We start from the raw sequence: 23,000 nt of genomic DNA on the forward strand, positions 1-23,000 counted from the left end.
TTTTTCCCCACGTTTGCTCTTTTATGGTGCTTTTTAGCCGTTTGCTCTTGATGTATTTAGACCAGAGGCCTTTGAGTGTGGAAGTCGGCGAGGCATCCGCGCTGAGACTGCTGGGAGCCGAGCAGGAGAACGCCAGCCTCAGGAGACGATTGGAGGAGCTGCAAGCACAGCGAGAGGTCAGAGGTCAATTGCGTTGACTTTTAACGTCTCTTTCACTAAAGTCGGGGAATGAGAGGAAAGGGTACTTGGACGTTTGGTCGCCCGGAAGGTTATTGATAATTACCATTTAAAATTGTTCCTCAAATTCCCTAAATACAAACTGCGAATTATTATTTAGTCATACTTAATGCCCTATGAATTATTAGGCTAAAGAAAAGCTCCAAATTTCCCGGATTTTATTGTTTTTTGTTGGAGAACTTGTTAAGACCCGGACTGACGTAGCTTCTTAAAGGGACAACGCATGTACATACAAACTCTTATACACTCACATGTCGGCTCAGTGAAACTGCTCAGAGCCATTGTTGGCTTTTATTGATGCGTAGACCGTGTTGTTTTACCTTGTTTGGTCGCCGGACGTTTGGTCGCCGCACGTTTGGGTCCGGGCGGCCAAACGTCCGGTCACGGAGGAAAGCGATGGAAAAAGGGGAAAGTAAAAACCATTCATTAATTTTCTCAACCACAGGCTTGTGGGGGGTGCTGGAGCCTATCCCAGCTGACCTCGGGCAACCTGAATTGGTGGCCAGCCAATCGTAGGGCACGAGGAGGCGGACAACCAATCAATTTTGAGTGTTCAACCAGCCAAATATACACGATTTGGGAGTGTGGGAGGAAAGCGGAGCACCCGGAGAAAACCCACGCAAGCCCAGGGAGAGCATGCAAAGGAAGCCCCGAACCTGGGATTGAACCATCGATCGCATAACTGTGAAGCGGATGCGTTGACCACTCACGGAGCTGATCCTTGGGAGAAACTAAAAATCCAAATTGGGCATTCTGGGCCACGCATACAGGAAAGGGGCGGAGACAATTTATTTGCAAATTATATGTACGGTAATAAAATTGTGCACTAAAGGGTAGATAAGTATTGCTTTGGCCTCCTCGCCACTTAACAGGATACATCGCGTGTGCTCGTCCACGCATTTTTATTCCACGTACCTTCTCGTTTCCATGGTTACCAGAGCTCCATTGACCATTACTTTAATGACATGCCAAAAAAGATCGACGTGACTTGGAAGCTACTGTAAAATGCTTTTTGTAAATGTCAAAAGTGTTTGAATTCTTCCGAGATTGCCGCAAGAAAAAAAAACAAAAAAAACAATGACAATTAAAAGTTCTCTGCTTGGATCTTGTTTTCTTTTCCAGTTTCACAACTTGAAGAATGAAAATGCCACTTTGAAGCACCGCTTGGAAGAGCTAACGGCTAAGCTCAGGCACGCCCAAGACAAGCGGGACCATGCGGGGGTGGAACCCTCGCCGAGGGAAGACGGGGAGAAGGAAGAGGGGGACGTCCGGGGATCCCAATCCTCCAGGGGCCAAGGGGAAGGAATGGTGAGGTTCGCGGAGGAGATGGAGCGCGGGCAGGAAGTGGTGGTGACCCAGAGAGAAGCAGGGGTTGGGGAAGAGGTTCTCCACGTTCAAGGAGGCAAAGTCCAAGCACAACGCGAGGAGATCCAGGCCAAAAGGAGGGAAGAGGCCGAGGGGGACCACAGGGACGCCCAGGAGCTAAATACGCCGGAACCAGGACTATTCGACCTCCAGACCGAAGGAAGTCAAGACACAGCTCTCGCCGGGTGTCTCCGGGAAGAAGCCGACAGGCAGACCCAGGAGGTCCGGGATCTGCGAACCCGGCTGGGGGAGCAGGACAGGAAGACGCGGGAGGCCGAGGGGCGCCTGGCGCTCCTGGAGATGGAACTGCGGCGCCTGAGGAACGCGGCGGAGAATCTCGGCGAGGCCCGCAGGCAGATTCAGGTACGCGGGGCGGGGGAGTGGGGGGGAAGGGATGCGAGATTGGATTTCAGATTGATGGAGGTAATAATAGCCATTGGGAGAGCGTGTGGCGTGTTTTGGGGGATGACAAATGGGCAGATGGACTCCATTTAACAAGTCTTCCAGAGTTAAAGTGGTTATTGGTCATGAAAAAAACATGTGGTATTCACAGTACTTGTACACCAGGATATTCAAAAATGTTCGGAAAAAGATTTAACATTTTGCATTTGACATTTAAATCTTAAATAACAATCACAAAGCGTTGGGATTTCATAAGTCGCAATGCAGAATGCCATGTAGTAACGTGTTGCATTCATTTGTTGGTAAGAAATATTTTTGGGGAGGCTAGATTGTCGCATTTCGATTTTCGGAAATGAAACATTGAAATATTTTTTTTGTTTTGAAGCGTTCGCCAAAGTGAAAAAAAGTTTAATAGGGCGTCCCATTTATTTGTCCATCTGTTTGTTTGTCGGCAGGCCGCAAACAGATGGATAGTTGCGTGACGACTAAAACGATTGGAATACAATTCATGGCGAGTAGCGGTCGTGCCTTTACAGACTTGGTTTGCTGTCCCAAGAATTGCGTCTGAATCCAAACAGACATTAAAAATAAAGCCATATTTTATGACCGTGGGAGGTTTCAAATGCCCGATACTTTTTGGAGGTTTTGTGAAAACGTGTCAAGTCTTTTTTGGCATCATCCAATCGCAAAGCCTATGGAGTTTTTGCACTATACCGAGGACGGCGTAGTCCACACAATGGTCTTAGCTCGTCTCCCATCCGACGCCTCAGGTTCTACAATCCGAGGCCGGGACCGCGGAGGAGGAGCTTTGTCGTCTACGGAGTCAAGCCGAGCTTCACAGCATGCAAACCACCGTCATTGCCAGCCTGGAGGGGGAACGGGCGGCGCTGGAGCGAGACCGGGACGCGCTACGAAGCACCGTGGATGCCCTGCGCACCGCCCACCGCAAGGTTAGACGCATCCCCTTCCCGACAACGCCGTTTACCTTTTCTCTATTTTGAAATAAATGACCGTATCAGCCGCACTGTCTTGCATTATGGCGTTCCGTCTTTGCAGTTTTGTGCATGTCAAGTCTAATTTGTGCGCATATAAGCCCCACCCTCGATTCAGTCATCATTTTTTGGAGCGACAAATAGGGCTTATATGCGAGAAAATACGGTACTAGAATTGTTTTTTTGACAAATTAACCACTAGATCATAGGAATGGATTGGGCGCTTGCAGTTACTTTAATTGTAATTTTGAGAAACAAACCGTTAGATCATAAGATTTGTCGAGTTTCTGAGTATACAGCATGAAATATAGTTAACAGCCTTTTAAAATGTTATTTATATTCGTGAATTAAAGGCTTGAGTCAACAGAAGGTGCAATAATGACTGCAAAAATGTGTGACATCATCGTTTGTCTGGAGATTTAATGAGTGGGCGGGTTTAAAGCACTAAGGGTCAAATGTCAAATGTATGTATTAAGCCTTTTCTGTCACTTTATCAGATGCCCAAAATATGTTATGCTAACATTTTAAAGTCCCTTCCTATAGTACTTCACCGCACCTTTACGCTAATAACCTGCGGAATAATGTCTGCTGAGGCGACCACTCTCTGGAACGGGTTAAAATATTAACGAAACAGTAAAGACGACAAATAGAAATAGATCCCCAAGAAAAAAAAATTCAATAAAAAGCCATCCACAGCTCTGGCTTTTCTACCCCGACCAAAATATGTTATGCTAACATTTTAAAGTCCCTTCCTAACTCTGACCACTCTCCCCAAACGGGTTAAAATATTAACAAAACGGTAAAGACGACAATTAGAACTAGATTCCCCAAAATAAAATCTCCAATAGAACAGATCTTTTCTGTCACTTTTTCGGATGCCCAAAATATGTTATGCTAACATTTTAAAGTCCCTTCCTATAGTATTTCACCGCACCTTTACGCTAATAACCTGCGGAATAACGTCCACTGTGGCGACCACTCTGCCGAACAGGTTGAAATATTAACGAAACGGTAAAGACGACAAATACAAATACATCCCCAAAATAAAATGTCCAATAAAAAGCCATCCACAGCTGTGGCTTTTCTACCCCGACCAAAATATGTTATGCTAACATTTTAAAGTCCCTTCCTATAGTATTTCACTGCACCTTTACGCTAATAACCTGAGGAATAACGTCCACTGTGGCGCCCAATCTCCGGAATGGGTTAAAATATTAACGGAACGGTAAAGACGACAAATAGAAATAGATCCCCAAAATAAAATCTCCAATAGAACAGATCTTTTCTGTCACTTTTTCGGATGCCCCAAATATGTTATGCTAACATTTTAAAGTCCCTTACTATAGTATTTCACCGCATCTTTACGCTAATAACCTGCAGAATAATGTCCACTCTCCCCGAACGGGTTAAAATATTAACGAAACAGTAAAGACGACAAATAGATCCCCAAAATAAAATCTCCAATAAAAAGCCATCCGCAGCTCTGGCTTTTCTACTCACCCGACAAGGCGGGTGAGTAGAAAATACTCCGAATTAATGGCGACTCAAAGCGCGCGTGTTAAATGAAACATGAAATACGATCGGCTCGCTTCAGCTGCGGGGAGTTTATACACGAACGGGGATAAACAACACGCCAATATCCTCTCGGCACCTTCTGTTGACTCCAGCCTTCCACCCAGATAAAAACAACAACACATTTGGTCATTTCATTCGCGGTGAAATGACACCGTAAACAGATCTTTTCACGATAGTCCTCAAGGACATTATTAAAAGAAGCCTAACAGGAGATTCCTGACCCACAGTCAAAGTTGCTTTAGTTGGAGTCTATAAAGAATCTTTATCGACTGGCCGAGAGCTAAGAATTTTTTAAATGCCTCTCGTTGTTTTGCGACGGTCTCCCGAGGCCTCTCTCGTGTTCTTAGCGTCGCCGAAAATGTTCGGTCCGCTTTCGTATTGGCATAAAGCCCGTGTGCTTTCCTTCCGTCGTCGGAGATAGAAAGCCACGTGTATATATATGGTGTTGTTGCTTTCGTTTGTCATTTTGGTGAAGTGACGATGCTATCGGATGATAAATGGAGTTCTAACAAGTGGCCAATAAAATGCTCGTGTACCCCAGGAGCCTTGTGATTGGCTGCCGACTAGCTCCAGGTGTATTCCGCTTGTCTTTACCTGATTCTCTGGTGTCGTGATTGTGTTTCCGAGACTGAAAGATGAGTATTTTACAACCCGGATGAATTCTAGTCTGAAAAACCTGAGCAAGGACAAACATATGTTCTGATATCAGAATAAAACGGTCGTTTTGTCCAGTTTTCCTTGGTCTATCTTTGCCAAATGGCAACGGGACGAGAGTTGGGAAACGGCGCCTTCGATTCTATGTGAAATACCGTATTTTCTCGCATATTAGCCGCATCCACGTATAAGCCGTACACTTAAAATGGCCTTAAAATGGTTGAATTTGACAGTTTCCTTCGTATAAGACGCCCTCTAATTCAAAATGTTCTCCTCCATATTCATGGTTTTTATAGGGAGTACAAATGTGTTACTTTGAAGGGAAAATCTTAAGAAGAAAATTATCGCTCGTGGTATTTGTGAGATTCTGTATGAATCGAAAGGATTGTCTGCTGGATTGGTGTTGGCTGCACGTAGACAAATTCAAAAAAGAAGTCACGTGAGCAGTACAACCAGGACGTTTCTTGAATTTCCTTCAGAGACATCAAAATAAATGTGTTTAGCATTTTATCTATTTCTCTTTTCTCTATTTAGAAATAAATGACCTTATTCTGTCTTGCGTTATGCCGTTTCGTCTTCGTCACCTTGCAGTTTCGTGCATGTCAAGTCTGATTTATGCGCATATAAGCCCTACCCTCGATACAGTCATTGGTTTTTTTTGCAAGAAATTCGGCATATATGCGAGAAAATACGGTTACTCAATAAATAGCATTACTACTCACCTCTGCAACATTCTTTTTAACCAGAGCGAACAATCGGCCTCGACGGCTCAGGCCCTCAAGGCCGAGCTGGAACGTCAGGGCCGCACGTTGGAGACCTCCCGGCGGCGCCAGGAAGAGTTGGAGGCGGAGTTGCGAGACGCCGGCGCCGAGGCTCAGTCCGCCGCTAGGGCGCGCGACCAGGCTCTGCTGGACGCTTCGCACCTGGAGCAGGAGAAGGAGGCGTGTCTGTCCGAGCTGGACGGCTCGCGGAAGGAAGCCAGGCAGCGCGAAAGGGGCGTGGCTAGACTCAGGCAGCAGCTGGAAAGCACCAATGTGGCTCTGGAGCACAGCAACCAGCGAGGGAGGGCCTTGGATGCTGAGCACAGGTTAACAAACACACACACACACATAAAATATTGGAGAGTACTTCGGTCCATTGAGCATTGATTGGCGTTATCAAGAGTCCTTGTCATAATATTTTCCATTTTTTTCCCACAAATGACCTTGCCCAACTATTGTTTTGGAAACTCAGCAGTAGTCCTTATAAAAATGAAATTGTTCTCTAAACAATCAGTGACGAGTGCAAAATTATACTGCGGAACAATTGGAAAAACAAAATGTTATTTTAGGTCTGACAGAAATGATCTCAGTTTTTTTCCATCATATTTGCCTCATCTAAATAAATACTGTGTTGTTGCCACCACCTGCAAAGTACTCGCCAAAGGCTTTTTTCAAAATATAACAGTCTAAAATAAATATAGCCGTCTCATATTCCATTATATGTCAATATTATTTTGTAAGCAAGCATATACAATGTTAAGTAAAATATTTACTATCAAATAGGGCTCCTTTTATTCAAATAACTGACAATATTTCTCATCTACTTGCTTGAAAACTATGTTGACTACCGTATTTTGTGGATTATAAGTTGCAGTTTTTTCATAGTTTGGCCACGGGTGCGACTTGTGTGAAATTATTAACACATTATTATATCATTTCACGTTATTTTCACACTAAACCGCACGAGGACGCTCTGTGTTGATCATTTCAACATTTTATAAATATAATTCAAAAAACAACCGAGAAGGCATGTCAGTCATGTAACGTTTGTATACCCCACACTTATTCAGCCTGTTGTTCTCTAATTTAATTTAAAATGTTAAAACATGTATATTTTTGGTGTTGGATTTTATCAAATAAATTTCCCCCCAAAATGCGACTTCTACTCCAGTGCGACTTAAATATGTTTTTTCCTTTCCTAATTATGCATTTTTTGGCTGGTGCGACTTATACTCAGGTGTGACTTATACTCAGGTGCGACTTATACTCCGGTGCGACTTATACTCCGGTGCGACTTATACTCAGGTGCGACTTATAGTCCAGAAAATACGGTACTTCTTATTTTGACCCGTTCCTGCCATGTTTTTGTGTATGTATGCGCATGCAGGTCTGTTTGTCAACAACTGTCCGAGTCCAAGGAGCTGTGCGTTGGCCTACGGGAGACGGAGCGAGACTTGGACACCCGGTTGAACAGCCTGGAGGAGAATAAACGCCATCTTGAAGAGCGCTACACAGATGCACAGGCTAAAATTCAGGCGCTTTCACAGGTGTGTGCGCGTGGGTGCCATGGGGGATTTTCACGATGAATAAACCGAACAAAAGCATTGATAAAATAATGAGGCTGAGATTGGTAATCACGCTCAGTGGGGTTCCAAAAGGGATGAATATTCAGTGGGGTTTGTTTGCAGTCGTGTTCAATTCTATTGCTGTTTTTAGTGTGTTGCTTATTGAAGTGTGTTGATGTGCGAAATTCAGGCTTGGAAATAAAAAATAGCAGTCAAATCAGAGTCACATTCGAATGAATGCATCTTTTTTCGGGTGATTTAGGGATTAGTGGAAGTCGTTTTGTTAATTAATGACATGTCAGATGTGCATAGAGAGGAAAATGACGAAGCCATTTGAAGTTTTGGGAAGGCTCGGAATGAAAAAGTCTGCTAAGAGTTAAACTGCAAAACAACAAAATTAAAAAGTACCTTTCTTTTAATACCCTTGAGACCATAATTGTGTGCTATCTATTCAGTGGTACTCAAATTTTGCAAGCTAGTGTTGATCCTCAGGAACGAAAACCTTCGTTTTTGCGTCTTGCGTCGAAATTAAAACTGCACTGATCGTTTTGAGCCGAGATGCGTTTGGAAGAAAAAATTGGGGAAGCTCACAACAGGCTGAAAAATGCCGCTTGCATTCTTAGAAGAGAAAATTCGGGAACACCTGAGCCAGCAAAGCTAAGGGAAAAATTTAAAAAAGCATCTTTTCATACCATAAATGTCAGCCATAATTCATAACATGCTTTTTTTCATGGTCAGGATCTGTCCAATGAGCAGACTCTTTCTCGCCGTCTTACGGCCGAAGTCCAGCGCCTCAGCCGGAATCTCCAAAAGGCTGAGTCCGAACTAAAAGACGCAAGCGAAGCTCTCAACCAATCGGAGCCACCCGCCGAGCCTCAGATGGAACCGGGACCTGGCCTCCATCCGTCCAGTCAGTCTTCCAACCAAATACCCTCTTGGCCAAAGGACCAATGGGAGGAATCGAGCCTGAATCAAGACCGAGGTGGCCAATTTTCGGAGGGGCAGCTAACTGGCAGGATGTTCCAGCTGGAAAAAGAGGTGCGTACGTATTTGGAGTCGAACATTTGACGGCGCAGCAAAAGTTTTGGATGTCGCAGTTATTTAGCGGAGGGATAACGATCCGTATTATGGGGAAAGTCTTTTGCCGTGGGCCTTCCAGGCGAGTTTCCGTTGGCTAAAGTATCCACTTGCCGAGCGTAACGCTTTATTTCCCCCAGCTTTATCTCTCCATCACTTTCTGTAATGTCACCTTAGCGACTCTTGGTCTCGCTTATCTCGCTTTGCCTTTTTCTGCCTTCTGCCGTCGACGCTTAGTCTTAGAAAAATATCATTAATGTGCTTTGCGCTTCCTCCAAGGTCGGGAATCTTTTTCATTTATTATTATACTCGTGGGATTGGATCGTTGTTGTCCCGAATGGAACTCGGGTGCCGGAATGATTGAAATCCGGGAAATTGCAAGAAGTCATATTCAGAGAGAAAAATGAATATGCATAGAATGAGGTTAAAATTGAACTATTAAAAGGTTAAAATCAAAACGGGATGAACGTTAAATGATAGCTTATACTATGACAAGATTCAAATTGTGAAACCGTCATTTTGTTGCTTATTTTTCTCTAGTGGAGGTTGTTTGGTTTCGAGGGGGTCAACTTTTGCGACGTAAAGGCTGTGTGAGCGCAATTTCTTTTGTATAATATTAGGATATAAGTTATATTTGGAGAAAAGTCATAAAATTATGCGATTAAAAACATGACATTAATTATTTTTGCATCACTCGAACCAAAAGTTGTTCAGGGTTTGCAGACATAGGAGAAATATGTGCATATATATATATATACAAATATATATGTATATATACACATATATATACATATATATATATACATACATATACATATATACATACATACATATACATATATACATACATACATATACATACATATATATACATATATATATATATACATATATACATATGCATGTATATATGTATGCATATATATATATATGCATGTATATATGTATGTATATATATATAGATATATGTATATATATATATATGTATGTATATGTATATGTGTATGTGTATATGTATATATATACACATATACATATACATACATATATACATACATACATATATATATACATATATCTATATATATACATACATATATACATGCATATATATGCATACATATATACATGCATATATATATATGTATATATGTATATATATATATGTATATATGTATGTATATGTATATATATATGTATATATATACATACAACTCTATATGTATACATATACATATATATATATATATATATATATATATATATATATATATATATATATATATATATATATATATATATAGTTCCTACAGTGGTTTTGACAAATATGTTCTATTTATTTAAAGTCTAAGCAAGCCAATTTTTCCAGCCGCCACTCACACGATGCAGTAATTGAAGTGTCGCGCAGGTGGAAAGATTCCATTTGTTGTAAGTGTGTAAATTGGAGACAGATGCAGACTGAATTCATTTGCGATGACACACTCGCAATGCAAAGTAACTTTCATTAGCACTTGAAAGCACTCCGACGGGTCATCTCCGACACGCGTGTCGCTCAAGTTCAAACCAGACGCTCTTTTCTAGAGTCGCTTGCGTGAGGCCCAGGCGAGACGACACGCGGTGTCGACTTACTTTGGGAGGATGAATGATTTAGCAGGCCACTCCGCCGTCTGGGTTCCGCCTCTGTGATCTCCTCCGCCTCAGAAAGCCGTGGCGCTGGCGGGACAAGACGCTTTGTTGTCGCGTCTGGCTCAGTCCCGGGAGACGTGCGAGCACCTGAAGGAGCAGCTGGAGGCGCTGCGTCGACACTCGCTCAGCCTGCAGGAGTCGTGCACCCGACTGCAGACGCTCAACACTCAGCTACAGGTGAGAGAACAAGCCAGATGGACGAGATGAGTCACATTTCGGGAACGCCGGGCCATTTCATACGAAAAAAAGAGTCACGCTTGAATTTTAAAATGTTTTTTTTTTGCATGACCAGGTTTAGGAGCGTTCGCTATACGATAAATTCAAGCCCGTGTCTAAAAAAAAAATCTAGGCCTTGAAAGACTACCATATTTTTGGACTATAAGTCGCACTCCAGTAGATGTGGGATGAGCCAAATAAAAAAATAGAAATGAATAAATAAGTCGTCAACATAAGTACCGTATTTTCTGGACTATAAATCACACCTGACTATAAGTCGCACCTGACTATAAGTCGCACCTGACTATAAGTCGCACCAGACTATAAGTCGCACCAGCCAAAAAATGCATAATTAAGAAGGAAAAAAAAATATTAGTCTCACTCGAGGATAAGTCACACTGTTGGGAGGGCATTATTTTATATGATCAGAAATCAAGAATATATGTTAAGGTAACAATCAAAAAATCGTTTAGAAAAACGGGCTAAACAGGCATGTGTTAGGGCAACATTTTTTTCAGGTAGCTAAATTAAAAGGCATAATAGGTTGTTGTAGTCAGAGAAAAAAAAATTAGTCAGTCTGTTGAATATTTGTCGCAAGCCCAGCCAAACTATGAAAAAAAGTTTGAATTATAGTCCGGAAAATACAGTCATTATTATTCCACAGATGTATCTATACTGAATATCTGTTTAGACTTTAACATTCTTTAATTCATTGTCCGTGCCGCTTATCCTCACAAGAGTTGCAGGGGATGCTGGACAAGTGTTTAGCGCCTCGGCCTCACAGTTCTGGGATCGAGGGTTCGATCCCAGGTTCGCCCCAAAAAATATCAAACCTAGGTTAATTATATTCTAAACAGTTCCTAGCTATGAGGGATTGGTTGTTTGCCTCCTTGAGCCCTGCGATTGGCTAGCTCCCCTCCGGGGGATAGGCTCCGGCACCCTCGTGAGAAAAAGCATAACGGAAAATGAACCATTGAATGAAACATGACGCTTGAGTGGACTCCTCCCACAACGCTTTCATCCTTAAAGATGATATTTGGGTGAAAACTATCCCAAAGCATGACTTTCCCAATTTTTTTATAGGTCACTCCAACCACGGAGAATATTACAATTCATATTCCTCTTGCAAAAAAAAGAATAGAAGATGATGTAGCCTGGTTGATTGCAGCCTTAAGGGCAGGAGAATGAAAAAATAAGTTAGTAGAGCACATAAACAGCATTATGAATGTGAACAGATAGTGATTGAGAGAGGAGCGTGTGGGAAATCCCCCGGGTGGTCTTCCGGGCGGGCCCATGGATGGCAACGCATAACTGAGCCATGATTCAGGACACGGCAGAGGCACGCGTCGCCATGTGCTCTAATAAAAGCGCTTTAGTAGTCCTCGAGTGGGGAAATTTGATGTGTATATTTTTATTGAACATGCTACAGACTCAGGTTGGAAGGAGACTTATGCGCAAACTAACACAAACAGATCGCTAAGTACACCGAAATGAAAATGGGAGTGACTAAAATGAACTCGCTGCCCGTCATTGGCGTTTAACGCTTATCTTTCAGGGGTATTGACAATGAAATGTTGAGATATAGTAAGTCATTTTTTTAACCAATTTTCCTTTTTGAATATGTTTTTAAGCCTCAAGCACAAAAGTATATTTGTTCATAAACAATCCGTGCTGTTCTATTGGATGCAGGTGTCTATAATTGTAATATTGCATATTTATACCAGGATAAATCAGAGCACATGTGCCTGTAAAAAAAAATCCATAAATTTGCCAGATTGAACTATAAGATGCAGGGTTCAAAGCTGTTGAAAGCCCCCCAAAAATATACATATATCTCAACAGATTGGCTTCTGATTTCCATAACAGGTGTCTTTAACTCTATATGTAATATTTTATGAGAATGTGCATTCAGAAGAGAATTAAATTGAATGCTTTTATTGTCATTATACAAGTATAATGAGATTTAATGCTTCACCGTGAAGTGCACAAATAAATATTAACTAATGATAAAAAAATAACAATAAATAAGTAATGAATCATTAAGTAGGTAGGCTGATTGGACACTCTAAATTGGCCCTTAGTATGAGTGTGAGCGTGATTGGTTGTTTGTCACCTTGTGCCCTGAGATTGGCTGGCCACCAATTCAAGGTGTCCCCGGCCTCTGGCCCGAAGTCAACTGGGATTAGCTCCAGCACCCCCTTTAGACTTTAGTGAGGATAAAACGGTTCAGAAAATGAGATGAGATAACTAAGTAATCACATAATAAGTAGTCAACAAAATAAGTAGTCAACAACATAAATAAGTATGCAGTCAATAACATACATAAGTAGTCGACAACATACCTAAGTAGTCAACAAAACAAGTAGTCAACAAAACAAGTAGTCAACAAAATAAGTAGTCAACACAATAAGTAGTCAACAAAATAAGTAGTCAACAAAATAAGTAGTCAACAAAATAAGTAGTCAACAACATACCTAAGTAGTCAACATACCTAAGTAGTCAACAAAATAAGTAGTCAACATACCGAAGTAATCAACAACATAAATAAGTAGTCACATAATAAGTAGTCAAGATAAGTAGTCAACAACATAAACAAGTAATAGAGATAATAAGTAGTCACATAATAAGTAGTCAAGATAATAAGTAGTCAACAACATAAACAAGTAGTCAAGATAATAAGTAGTCAACAACATAAACAAGTAGTCAAGATAATAAGTAGTCACATAATAAGTAGTCAAGATAATAAGTAGTCACATAATAAGTAGTCAAGATAATAAGTAGTCAACAACATAAACAAGTAGTCAAGATAATAAGTAGTCAACAACATACATAGGTAGTCACATAAGTAGTCAACATATTAAGTAGTCAACATAATAAGTAGTCACATAATAAGTAGTCACATAATAAGTAGTCAACAACACACATAAGTAGTCCACATGAATGAATAAGTGGTCGAATAAATAACTATGAGGTGGGCTATGAGAAAAAATGAGTTTGGAGACGAAAACGACAAAGAAAATAGCAGTATAAGTGCAACTTATATAACAACTTGAGTGTCACCGCACACAGGTGGATCAGGTGAACGTCAACTCGCAGCTGGCGGCGACGCAGGCGCGCCACAGCCAGAGCGAGGCCCGATGCGCGGCGCTGGAAGCCGAGTCCGAGGTGTGGGCGCGAGAACGCCGAGAGTCGGCCGAGCGGACCGAGGCCCTGCGGCGGGACCACCAACGACTGACGGCGCTCCAGCAGCGCCAGGAGACGGAGCTGGAACGACTTGTAGAAAAACACTCTGGCCTACGGACCAGCAACCGCGGTCTGGAGGCGCGACACCGGGAACTGGAGGCCAGGTACGAACGTACACGCCCTGACAACCAATACAGAATATCGCTATCGATTTAAAAAGGATACAACTCGCAATTTCAAGGAGATCCTCGTCGATGAGCACCTGCTATTGTGCGGGAGAAAGGGTTATTACGCCCATTCCACGAGAAAACCAATTCACCTTTTGCGTACGCCCAGGAAAAAAAAGTCATCCAAATGCCAGGAAAAGGTTATAAAACAAAGGTATTGCGTGTCAAAAATGATTCTCTCCCAGTTTACTGCGCTTTGTAATTGTGTTCCCGTGTAATAAAACGGACTTATATCATCTTCCCGGATCGCAAACATGTTTTTTATCCAAAATGGGAAGGCAATGTCACGGCATCGCCTCGAATCACCGAAGATATTCTGCCGCGCGTCGAGTTGATTCTCCGTCAAATGTTGGCTTCCCGACAGCGTTTCCCGGCATTTTCCGCCAAAGCCTTTATTTAACGTGTGCGTATTGTACTGTCTAGCTACAAAGAGCTGCTGGATGCTAAAAGCCATCTGGAGCAGAGGGAGCGAGAGATGAAAACCGAGAGGGAGGCCATGCAAGCGGAAGCTCACAAGACGTTGGAGCGAGAACGAGAGCTGGAGAGCTTGAAAGAAGACAGCGAGAGGTGACAAATACCGAGTCGGCTTTGCGCTCGCTCGCATTTAAACTCTGACATGACCCAATTGCTACGGATCAGACGTGACAAAACCATAGGTGGGTTCAACGCAAGTGCAAAATAGTTCGAGACGGTCGTGCAAGAACAAAAAAAATGATTCGCTCACGATGAAGACAATGTATACAGTGATACAGACGCTCCCCTACTTACGAACGAGTTAGGTTCCGAGCGATTGTTCATAAGTTGAATTTGTTCGTAAGTTGATTCAGTGCTATATTTTGTATTATAATAAATGTTTAAGGCCAATATTAGTATATCGAAGGTTTATATAAGTGCATTTGTATGTTTAAGGCTTGTATAAGTAACCTGCATTGGTATGTACTGAAAAAAACATTTAACGAACGATCGTCGAACGATTCAAGTTGTATGCCCGTGCAACGCTCACCATTTTCTCACCTGCATCAAGCTTCTTTATTATTGCCACTTTCGTTTCAAATGAAATGGCTTGCCTCTTCCTTGCACCTCCCTCACTAGAAGCCTTTCGCTTTTCACCAACCATATTGAATAATGGATGCACGAGATATTTAATGATAAAAATGTTCTTTGCGCACTGGAGATACGTTCACGCACTTCCGCACTGCAACGAACTGGGCAGAGGAAGGTGGATGCTGGGTGAGCTCTCACAGCGCCAGGCTTCGTCGGTATTAGCGGCGGAAAGAAGCACTACAAGAAGTAGCCGAAAGAAGCCAGGCTCACAGAACAAAGAAAGTTGTAAAAACATTAAAGCAAAAAGTATAAAGTACAAAGTAAAGAGGAATGTATTAAGAGATATTAAAATGTAATTTAAAAAAAGATAGAAGGGCTGTAAAACACGAAAAACATAAGAATATACCGAGCTACTGTCACTGGCTTACGCATGACGGCACCATCTTGAAAAAAAAGGAAAAAAAAAAAAACCTATGCGCAGACATGTTCGTATGTACCGTTGTTCGTAACTCGAATGTTCGTAAGTAGGGGAGCGTCTGTACCTTGAGATATGAGATTAAGGCATGTGTCAATTCACTCGTATCTCAAATCGACTTTTCCCATTTAAAATAACTAAATACAAATGAATTGCTTCTCACCCTCTGGAAAAAAACATAAAAATAGGATATTACAATTAAAACAATTTGCTCTGATTTTCCTCGTATCTCAAATTTCTCGTATGTTGGGACACTCGTGTGTCAAGGTATTTCACATGACAGGTTGTCCTATTGACTCAACTGATACTGAACACAACCTCGCTAATGACAGGCTGCTAAACTGAAGACTATTGTCATTATGCTCTCGTTGCGAGTGCTATTTAGCTAAAAGCACATTTGCAGTTCCAAATGCACCTCGTCTTGTTAATCGCCATCTATTTTCATAATCAATGAGGGAGACTTTAAATGGTCCGCCTATCCATTTTATGGAGGCAAATGTTCCCATTTTACACACTCACATGACTACAGTTATTTATCTAAACATACTTTGGGGATAAAATTGAGGCTCAGGCATGTGAAAAGAGGACTGTGCACCCTTCATCCTTTGGATTGGTACATGCACATCTGGATTGAGGGCAAAGTCATCTTTGATATAGTTGCCAGAATCATGTGATGCATCTATCGTTTACAAATGTACTAAACACCAAGTACAACGATGAGAAGGCTAAAGATAATGCCAATTAACTCATTGAAGGCGGTAGATGGCGAGCAATTATCCAGTGGCATTGATTTACTTTTTAAATTATATTTATTTTAATTGTGTATATTGTTAGGTTAAAAAAACACACTGCCTGTTAAAATGAATTGGATTCAAATTTCTGTCAATGGCCCTGAAACATCTAAAAAATGATACTTTTTTTGCCAAAAAACAAGCGTTTTGAGCTACCAGCGTGGCCTCGGAATGAAATAAACAAATAAAATAAAAAATATTTTCAGCTACCGCATTTTCTCGCATATTGGCCGTCTTCACGTATAAGCCGCACCCTTAAAATTGCCTTAAAATCGTTGAATTTTACGATTTCTCTCGTATAAGACGCCCCTCGGTTTAACAATTTTCACCTCCATATTCATGGTTTTAATAGGAGGACAAATATGTTGCTTGTAATAATCGATTGCTGGATTGCACATTCCGAAAGGTTGTTGTCTGCACGTAGACAAATTCAAAAAGGAAGTCAGGTGAGCACTACAACCAGGAAGTGTGTCCGTAGTGGTCTAGTTTGTCATTCCTAAGTAAGATGGTGGCGCCCTGAGCGAGCAATAGCAGGGGCAAGTAAGTGAGTTTTTTCACGTTTTATGCAACTTACGTTTTTTTTCATCTCGAATTCCATTAATCGACGTCAAAATCAATTTTGTTTGGCGTTTGAACTGTTTATCTTTTCTCTACTTTGAAATAAATGACCCTATCGGCCGCATCGTCTTGCGTTATGGCGTTTCGTCTTTGCAGTTTCGTGCATGTCAAGTCTAATTTGTGCGCATATAAGCCGCACCCTTGATTCAGTCATCATTTTTTTAGGGACAAATCCGTCGTTTTCCAACTATTACTCATTTTGTTATGTAACAAAAAACGAATGAGTTTCACGTAGAGAACAGTGATGTAAGGCCTTCTGCGGTACATTTGTGTACAGGCTTCAGGGGCAACAGAAGGAGCTGATGGCATCACAAGCAGAGCTGCTGGCTCAGGGCTCTTCGCTCAGGGGGGAGTTGAGCGCCTCCCTGCTGGAAAGAACTCGACTGGAGGGGGAGCTCAGCCTCCTGAGGGAAGCCAACCAAAGTCTGGACCTGAGTAATGCCCGCCTCACTAACCAGTACCAGGTAAGACCACCTACTACAAAATGACTATGGGAATACATACGTCTAATTTGAGGGGAATGACAAAAACAGCCCCACTTAGGTACTGTATCGTATATAAACCATAATATTTCGATAATTACATAAAAAAGGGAGTATTAAAGAAGGGGTTTGTGTGAAACCCAAATAAAAATACATTTTTATGTAGGCCAGGCCACATAAACACACACATTTGACCCCATGATCACACAGTAAAAATGCACACAGACTCTTCCACAAAGTTTAGCAAAAAATAGGCTATGCAGTTTTTCCATAATCTCCACCAACAAACAAACTGACTAATGACGCCGGGTTTTTGAGTTGCAAAATACAAACACCATCATGAACCTATTAAAAATCCAACAGACATAACTTTGCCATCACTTGAATTATTCATGCCGGAAACACTAATTGTAGCCACTGCGGGGAGCAAACAATACACGAGCCGGAAAATAATTAAAAGGCCTCCTTTTCTAGAGCGCTTCAGTCGCAAATGTCGGAACAATCCAACAGTTCTCCGCTTGTAAAAAAAAAAAGGATGTTGCGAGACTGCCATTTATTTGCATCGACCAAAAGCCAATTCAACTCGGTGACTGTAGGGGGAGCCCCAGAGCAATACAAACACACACCCACACACACCTTCCCTTTTCTTACCGGCTCGATTTCAGTCTTAACTAAAACAAGCATTTAATGTGCGAGCTCCGCTATTTGCTCCCCATAAAGTTCACTGAACCCACAAGTGCAGTAAAAAGAAGGAAAATACGCTCTTCCGAACCCGCCGTTGCAACCGGACGTTTAATATCGTGCTTGCCGATGAAGTATTTCCATGCAAAGAAGGATTTAAAAGCTTCGCGGTGGAGTCTTTGGGAAACATTACGCTCTTGGAATAATAAAGAGAGTTTATTTGCAGCGTGATTGGACCATTAAAACCAGAATATTAGACCTTTACGGCAGGTTTTAGAGGCTGTTTTACATAGCCGAGGTGAGGGCAGGATCGTTAGCATCTCATCGGGTGCGGGTTTGCTCACAACTGATAGCAGAAGTCGTCAGTTTAAAGAATTTGGTCTTCATCGTCTGTCAAAATCGGGCTAAGTTTTGAAAATTGTTAGGGTTGCCTGGTTTTGTTATATCTTGCTTTTCGCCTCTTGTGTCCCTCCTGGCTTCCCTTTCCTCTCTGTGTGTATTTTGTGATTAGCTCTTGTTTTGTCTATTTAAACCCCATGTGTTATTGTCGGAGTGTCGTCCACGTCAGTTCGGATTTGATTTTTTATTGCCGAGTCCTTGTTATTTTCTTGAATCCTTCCTGCCTTAAATATTAAAGTTTTGTTAGAGCACTCAAGCGCACTCGTCCGTTGCCTGCTTCCCTATTTTTTTTAGATTATTCATCCCCTATTCGGGCAATTTTAGTCACAGTAGCAAGAGGGTAAGAATACTCGACGTTCCACGCTCGACAAGAAAAACACGTAATAGAAAATAGTCCAAATTTGCAAATTGACTTTCCGTAAGGACGCCAAGCGGGAGATGCTTCGATAGGCCGCCTCGACCTGAGACTCTAATGAGGAATATTTGGTGCGTGAATCGACAAAAAAAGCAGCAAAAAGGATGGCGCGTTAGGGCGTGTTTTTCTCAATTAGTCCAACCGAACAATAACTCACACTTGGCTAGCCAAAGTCGTCAAATTAACTTGCGCCTTAATCAATTGAAGTTGCCTCCCAGTGCCAGTTTGTCACTCTCTTTATTCATGGATTTATCTCCATCAGTTGTATTTTCCTTCTTTTCAGCGTTTCCATAATGCATGACGGAAAGTCAATAAATAGTGGCAGAATGCGAACGGGGCGGCACTTTTAATGCAACGTTCCGAGCGTGTCACGACTCACAATACGTTTGCTGCAGTGCCGCTAACTGTCGGGGACAAAAGTGCCAATGAGACAATCATCGGCGCCGTAAGACAATCTGCTCCGTTCCTCACGAGCGTGTTTACAGGCATTCGTTTACAGTTAATTAATACCCAGATTGAAAAAAAAAAAGATCATTTTGCACCGTGTATTGTAGTGTTGTGTAGTAAAGTGTTGATCTCGCATGTTCTATGATGTGTAAACATAGCCTAGATGCTGTATACAATGGTGCATTATACCACAGTGGATCATATTTATAGAGACTACACTTATTAGGACGAAAATATATTGTAACATGTATGATATGTTTACTGTAGTGTACAACCAAAGTTGTGTATTTAAAAAAAAAAAACATTTTCATTCAGTTTCCTTACTGGTTATCCTCACAATTTGGGACACCCTGAATTGGTTGCCAGCCAATCACAGGGCACAATGAGACCAACAACCAATCACAGGCATACCTAGTGGCAATTTAGACTATTCAACCAGCCTACCATGGATGGATTTATGGGATGTGGGAGGAAACCGAAGTACTCGGAGAAAACCCACACGAGCCTAGTGACAACATACAAACTTCCCCACCTAGGATTCGACCCCTCGATCTCAGGACGGTGAGCCTGACTTACGAACCACTCGACCAATGGGCGGTACACAGTCCATCGAAACAATATTCCTATTATGCCAATATTTCATCTACTATTTATTTATTAACTGCTTCGTTCCACCTTCCTGCATTTTGAAGAAAAAAAACAGCTTGGACACTTACTAAAATGTTCAACTGTGCAGCCCTACTTTTCTTAATCATTTTTCTGGACACTATTTTGTTGTGTTTGTGCCCGCATGGAATAAATCCACTTTAAAAGCTTTTTGTCTAATTCCTGCATCCCCCCCAACGCGGCACATGCTCTCTCTTTCTCTCTCTTTCTCTCTCTCTCTTTCCAAGTTGGCGTGACTGATTGACTGAATGCAGACAGCAGCACTTTCCCATTTAATACCTAAGTTATGTCTATTCTGTGGGCCGTGCACGTTTTGGAAAACACTACCACGTGTGCCTATTAGTTTAACAAATATAATGAAAAAAGCAGTTTTTTTTTTTTTTAAATGATGATGCAGAGGTCCGTTTTGAAACAGCGCGTCACGCGGGTGTCCATTATCATCAGTGTCTGCCACGATGAATGGATTATCTGACAAAAATTCATTCATTCATCATTCATTATTATTTTGATAGTCATGAATTGAGACTTTGTTGAACAAAAAAATCTCTTGCAAATATTTAACGTTTGCTTAGATAAAAAAAAACTAATATATATAATATACATATATATACACATACATATATATACACATATATACATACACATATATACATATATATACATACACATATATACATATATACACACATATATACATATATACATACACATATATACATATATACACACATACATATATATACACACATATATACATATATACACACATATATACATATATATACACACATATATACATATATATACATATATACATATCTATATATACATATATACATATATATACATACATACATATATATATATATATATATATATATATATATATATATATATATGTATATATATATACACATATATATACATATATACACATATATACTTACATACATATATACACATATATACTTGCACACATATATACACATATACATACATATATACACATATAGATACATATATTATATATATTGGATGATGAAAAAACAAAAGGGGGAAAAACACAATAATTTTTGTTGGTTTGTTGGTGTATTAATAATTTTTCGGTTTATTTAAAAAAAGGAAAAATGAACTACGACCATATTTTTCATTTACATTCATTGTTTTTAAACCAAATAAAAAACTAAAATGTTAAACCAATAGCTGAGCTTTACCCCCCAATTTATTATTATTATTTTTAAATAAAAAAGCTTGCCCATAGTTCGCTGGGATAGGCTCCAGCACCCCCAGGATAAATGAACTAATGAACGAAAAAAAAGCATTGGATGTCTAGCCAACTGTTACATTTTTGGGTAAAAGTCAGTGTATTTTACTTTTCCTGGTATGATGTGTGTGTGTGTGTGTGTGTGTGTGTGTGTGTGCAGTTACTGACCCAGCTGAAGGGGAACACGGAGGAAGAGAACCGTCATTTAGCCGAGCAGAACGGCAGTCTGTTGAAGGAGAACCGGGCCTTATTGGAGCAGAGCCTGGAGCGTCGCGACCAGCACTATTCGCAGCAGAAAGAATATCAGTTAGTGCACGCACACACAACACACACATACAAAGACATGCACGTACACACACGGCTGACAAGAGAGGATCAAGTGGATTGAAGAGTAAATCAGGTCTTGTAACTTGGGCTGCAGCGCTTCTTAACAGGATTGGCAGAATTAAAGCTACAAGCAGGAGCAAATAGTACATAACGTTTGCGGGGAGACGTGTACGTGTGTGTATGTGTGTGTATGTGTGTGTGTGTGTGTGTGTGTGTGTGTGTGTGTCTGGATGCGTGAGGAAACAGTTTCACAGTCCAACAGCCCTCAGCAGAGGTTCTTTTAAATGTTAAATAGACTGCAAACAGATTATCCAGAACTAATAGCGATCATGCAGAGCTGCTTCACCCTTTAAGACTAATGAGTCACATTGCTCCCAAATTACATTATTGCCCTCGCCGTTTTCTACAGCCCATGTCGCTTCTATTTAAACCGTGCTTCCCTGAAAAGTCCCATTTTTTCGAGTATAACCCAATTTTTTTGGGGGGGGGGCGGATGCGAGCATGAGCAAAAATGAGGGGAGAAAATTGGAAGTTTCGAGGTTTGGTTGTGGTTGGGTTGTTGCAGAATGGCAGTACAGTTGGGATTGATTAATCTTGTGGGGTGCTGGAGCCTATCCCAGCTGACTTTAGGTATGAGGCAGTGGACACCCTGAATTGGTGGCCAGCCAATCGCAGGGCACAATGAGACAAACAACCAATCACTCATAGTTAGGGGGAATTAAGAGTGTCCAATCAGCCTACCATGCATGTTTTTGGAATGTGGGAAGAAACCGGAGTACCCGGAGAAAACCCACGCAGGCTCGGAGGGGAACATGCAAACCGACCTGGATTTTAACCCAGGAACCCAGAGCTGTGAGGCCGACGCGCTAACCACTCACCCATTTATTCATTAATTAACGATAATAGTCAAAGACCAGATGAGATAAAATATCATAAAATGTATATCTCAAATTATGTTAGCTTTTGCTAAAAAGCAGTAGCTACGAAGCTGTTTATTTAGCTGTGTTAGTCTGTAATAATCATAATTTTCCTCTTTTGATCATATGCAAAACACGAAGGATAAAGTCAATCAAGGCTGGTTATTTAAAATGGAGGACAAATACTTAGGACAAAATAAATCATTTTTGTGGATTTCTAAATAGTCCAAAATGTATTCTAGTTTTAGATACTGATGTGTAAAACATTAAGACAGAGTTTTCGTTTTGGACTTTGATTGACGTGGCTAACAACCTCATGCGTCTGTGACATGTGTTATTACAAAAGCAATTTAATAGCAATCAAGCACAGAAATTCATTCCAAATTCAACAGCGGAGGAGTCAAATTAAATGACAGAGTGACAAACTTCATTTCACGATCATTTGTTTTCTTCTTGGCCCCTTTTGGAGGTGCCATCTGGATTCTTTGGGATCCAATTGGAAACATTTTGGATAAGTATTGAGAGCACAAGTTG

At 41.1% G+C, this 23,000-nt stretch overlaps 1 protein-coding gene and 1 long non-coding RNA gene across 3 annotated transcripts in view; one reads left to right on the forward strand and one right to left on the reverse strand.

Moving 5' to 3' along the window:
* LOC144082476 (uncharacterized) overlaps nt 1-21,541 on the reverse strand; it is a 64,846-nt gene extending 43,305 nt beyond the window's left edge. Inside the window, exons 1-4 of the long non-coding RNA XR_013303258.1 lie at nt 21,391-21,541; nt 10,258-10,485; nt 5,948-6,302; nt 12-158 (exon numbers count right to left, since the gene is read on the reverse strand). This is a non-coding gene — a long non-coding RNA (uncharacterized LOC144082476). The remainder of the gene's footprint in view (nt 1-11; nt 159-5,947; nt 6,303-10,257; nt 10,486-21,390) is intronic.
* ccdc88b (coiled-coil domain containing 88B) overlaps nt 1-23,000 on the forward strand; it is a 52,975-nt gene that overhangs the window by 19,936 nt on the left and 10,039 nt on the right. For both annotated transcript variants that reach the window (XM_077609633.1, XM_077609634.1), the window contains exons 13-23: nt 61-176; nt 1,360-1,965; nt 2,775-2,954; nt 5,972-6,312; nt 7,374-7,533; nt 8,290-8,589; nt 10,330-10,491; nt 13,600-13,877; nt 14,364-14,507; nt 17,146-17,332; nt 21,383-21,528. In XM_077609633.1, coding sequence (XP_077465759.1) covers nt 61-176; nt 1,360-1,965; nt 2,775-2,954; nt 5,972-6,312; nt 7,374-7,533; nt 8,290-8,589; nt 10,330-10,491; nt 13,600-13,877; nt 14,364-14,507; nt 17,146-17,332; nt 21,383-21,528 — 2,620 coding nt within the window. The remainder of the gene's footprint in view (nt 1-60; nt 177-1,359; nt 1,966-2,774; nt 2,955-5,971; nt 6,313-7,373; nt 7,534-8,289; nt 8,590-10,329; nt 10,492-13,599; nt 13,878-14,363; nt 14,508-17,145; nt 17,333-21,382; nt 21,529-23,000) is intronic.

This window comes from Stigmatopora argus, chromosome 9 (assembly GCF_051989625.1).
Source record: "Stigmatopora argus isolate UIUO_Sarg chromosome 9, RoL_Sarg_1.0, whole genome shotgun sequence".
NCBI lineage: Eukaryota > Metazoa > Chordata > Actinopteri > Syngnathiformes > Syngnathidae > Stigmatopora > Stigmatopora argus.